Here is a 3,777-nt window from a genome sequence, read left to right on the forward strand (position 1 = left end):
AATAAATTTGTCATCAATCGAAGTAATGATTGATCAAATGAAATGATATGATCATACTAAATTGAATTTACAAGAAACACCTGAAATTTTTAGATTTACGCTCCGAACATCAAAAAGTGTATACTTATGCGAAATGAAAATGAAAAAATAAAATAAAATCGTAATACAAAATGTACGACCCTTTTACATAATAAATGTTGCGAAGACTTGTATAAATAAATAAGTTATCATGTGATCGATGTAATCACAGTCTCGATTTCATTAGCGTGACAATGCATAAAATTTGATGCTTTGTGTAATAAATGTGATTATAGCCAATTATCTTATATAGTTTTGATACTATTTTGAAAGGATTTAATATATCTAAAGTATAATTCAAGTGATATTGTATGAGAAAGGGTAAATACGCATTGTACTCTTTTTCCCTTGACCAATATTTTGTCTTATTCAATTTTCTTGACAAGATTTTTAATGAAACAATTTTTATACAATACTCAAAAGAATAATGTATTCTTTTTCCTTCATTAGGATTTTCTCACGGCTTTTTCTTAAAAAGATTTTAGTGAGACGTTTTCTTTATGCAATAATGTCCTTAATAAGGTTTTAACAAGAGTTATTTTTTTTTAATCATCATATTACTAAAATCTTTAAATGACGATAAATATCTCTTTTGAAGACGGATGGTGTTATTTGAAAATTATACAAGACAACATGAACATGAAACATACTTTGTTAAAAATTGTAATATTGAAGACACTGATATACGAGATATGGATAGCTTGATACAAGAATTAAATTAGGGAAGCAGTTCTACTCTTTTTTCTTCGATCATGTTTTGTCCCATTGAATTTTCTTGGTAAGCTTTTAACGAGGAAGTATTTATTACTTAAAATTATTTGTACTCTTTTTTTTATTTGTTGACATTTTTGCCCCATCAAATTTTTTGGCAAACAAGGTTTCAATGAGATAGTTATCATAAAATGGGAAGTGCTGTAAAATAATGAGATAATTATCAACGATTATTTAGTATTATCATGATATTAGATAAGTCTCACCTAGTTTAGCCCTCATTTTTTGGAAATGAAAACGAATGAAATAGTGTTTTTTTGAAAAATGAGTGATTAAAAAGAATGAAAAGTTTTCGATTTACATGTAATATTATTTTATGAAAAATTATGTAGTTGAAAATAAGAGAGAAAAATGAAATGTAATGTAATATAATTTAATGAGGGCCAGACGGAGCTTTAGATTTTATATATTTTATTCTAATTGTAATTCTTATTTTGGACCCTATAACTATAAAGTTAGGGCATTTGCAAAAATGTCAAATTTTACATATGTCGATTAAAAAAGTCCACTTTTGATAATCTTTTAAAAAATGGCCAAATTTGATATCAAATATTTATTTTATCCTTAGTGAAAGAATAAATAATTTTATATTGCATACGTCAAATCACAATTAATGCTAGACACAGAAATGTCGATAATAATATTTAAAGTGTAAAGAAATGTCATTCCAGACATTTAATATGTCGAGAACAACGTTTGAAATGTCAAGAACATTTAATATTATGATTTGATGCATATATTTTTGAAATATAAACGAATTCAAATACTGAGAACGATATTTAAAATATCGAAAATATCATTTTAATATAACTTCTCATAGAAACTATTTAGGGATACTCTCATTCAAATAATTACAAAAATGAACATTGAAAAATTTTGAACACTTTTATAAATGATTATGTCAAAATAAATATTTTTTTTATAATTTCCTTTATAAAATATATATGCTTTATAATACACACAAATTTATTGACTTATATTTTCTTTTTTATTTTTCTCATTTCATACCAAGGGGACGTTTGTTTTTCATTTTTGCAAAAATAAGAATGAAAAATATAATTATTATGGATCTTACACAAGAAATAAAAATTTAAATTTGATGATTTGATGTGATGAATAACAATCATATCTTTTATTTTAATAGAGAAAAAATGAAAAACAAACCGGGCAAATAGTTTTTTGACGGGAAAATTGTTTCCCTAATCTTTGTCAGAGATTCTTATAAAGTTATAATTGTACCATGTACGATTTTCTTAACAACGGACAAAGATAAAATGTAACACTACAAAAAAGCGGTCAATTGTTTAAAAATATGGCACAATTGCTGTCCTTTGTTCCCACGTGAAATTGCAATCACTTTTCAGTCACCGGCTACGTGTCCCGGTGAAGAATTGAGTAGTGGCTTGAATTTCTTTATCCATATATCACGTCCAAATCCACGGCTTTTCATCTCCACCACCACCAGCTCTTCCGTTAACCGGTTAATCTCAACAACCACCATAAAATTCCCATTTTGCCCCTGCAGTCTCACGCCTAATCCCTTCTTTGCCACTACCAGTTCTTCCTCTTTCGCCACCGCCTCAATTTTCTCAATTATTCTCTCGGGTGGCTCTTTTGAGATAAACGTTTCACCATCAATTCGATTCCCTTTGTTACTGAACAAACTGGACAGATCGAGACGGGAAGAAAATGAGATTATATCAAAGGCATTCAGAAAACCCTTCTCCTCCCCTTCGCTGGAATTCTTGAATTCAAATTCATTGTCGGTTGGGTATTTAATCTCCTCGTACCCGTTTCTGAACCACGGGTCATTGATCATTTCTTGAATGGTAATGCGGGTGTTCGGGTTCGGGTCCAGGATACGGGTTAAGAACCGCTTTAGCTCCGGAGATGTCCATTTGGGGCACCGGAATTGTCCTTTGCAGATTTTCCTATACATCACCATCAAATTCGGGTCGTTGAATGGCAAGTAACCCGCATTTAATACATACAGTATGATTCCGCATGACCAGATGTCGACTTTTGCGCCGTCGTAGCCCTTCTTTGCGAGTATTTCCGGCGCCACGTAGGCGGGGGTTCCGCAGAGTGTGTGGAGGAGGCCGTCGGGTTGGATCTGTTCCGATACAGCGGATAGTCCGAAATCCGTGATTTTGAGTTCCCAGTCATCGTCAAGTAATAGGTTTTCCGGCTTCAAATCGCGGTGAAAAACGCCGCGGGAGTGGCAGTACTCCACGGCTGATATTAACTGCTGGAAATATTTGCGGCTGAGGTTCTCGCTGAATCGGCCTTTCGCGATTTTCCCGAACAATTCACCGCCCTTGGCGAATTCTAGGACGAAGTAGATTTTGGTCTTGGTGGCCATGACCTCATGGAGGCGCACGATATGGGGGTGGCGCAGCTGGCGCAATATAGAAATCTCCCTCTTAATGTGTGCGGTGAGGTTCTTTTTGAGGATCCTCTGCTTGCTCATTACCTTAATGGCCACGCTCTCGCCAGTGCGTAAGTCCCGCGCGTGGTACACCTTGGCGAAGGCGCCATAACCCAGGAGCTTTCCCAGCTCGTACTTCTTGAAGAGCTTGCAGCCTAGCTCTTCCTCTTCGCCGCCGGTTACATAAGACAGTGGTTTGCCATTGTACTCTCTGATCTCTGGCATCACTTGAACCAGAGGATGTAAATCTATCTCCTTTTCCTAAATTGTCCCTGTCTTGCATTAAATAATCGAGCAAACTCAAAATTTGGCCGATACAGAGGAATTCAATTTGCTGGGTCGAATTTAAAAGAAGGATTTTGGAATTTGCTCAATCAAACATACAGCTTTATTGAGAAGAATCTGAAGTTATATATTTCAAGAAAACAAAAAATACAAAGAAAAACCTCCCAAATACTCAAAATCTTGTCTTCTAAGCACAATAATTAACCAAAGTGCAA

At 33.9% G+C, this 3,777-nt stretch overlaps 1 protein-coding gene across 1 annotated transcript; it reads right to left on the reverse strand.

The window, feature by feature from the left end:
* Positions 1 to 2,001: 2,001 nt before the first annotated feature.
* On the reverse strand, positions 2,002 to 3,771 carry LOC111403228 (CBL-interacting serine/threonine-protein kinase 14-like). Its single transcript, XM_023031650.1, has one exon. It carries the CDS (start codon positions 3,500 to 3,502, stop codon positions 2,210 to 2,212), a length of 1,293 nt encoding a protein of 430 aa, XP_022887418.1. The 5' UTR covers positions 3,503 to 3,771; the 3' UTR covers positions 2,002 to 2,209.
* Positions 3,772 to 3,777: the final 6 nt, after the last annotated feature.

This window comes from Olea europaea, chromosome 11 (assembly GCF_002742605.1).
Source record: "Olea europaea var. sylvestris chromosome 11, O_europaea_v1, whole genome shotgun sequence".
Taxonomy (NCBI): Eukaryota; Viridiplantae; Streptophyta; class Magnoliopsida; order Lamiales; family Oleaceae; genus Olea; species Olea europaea.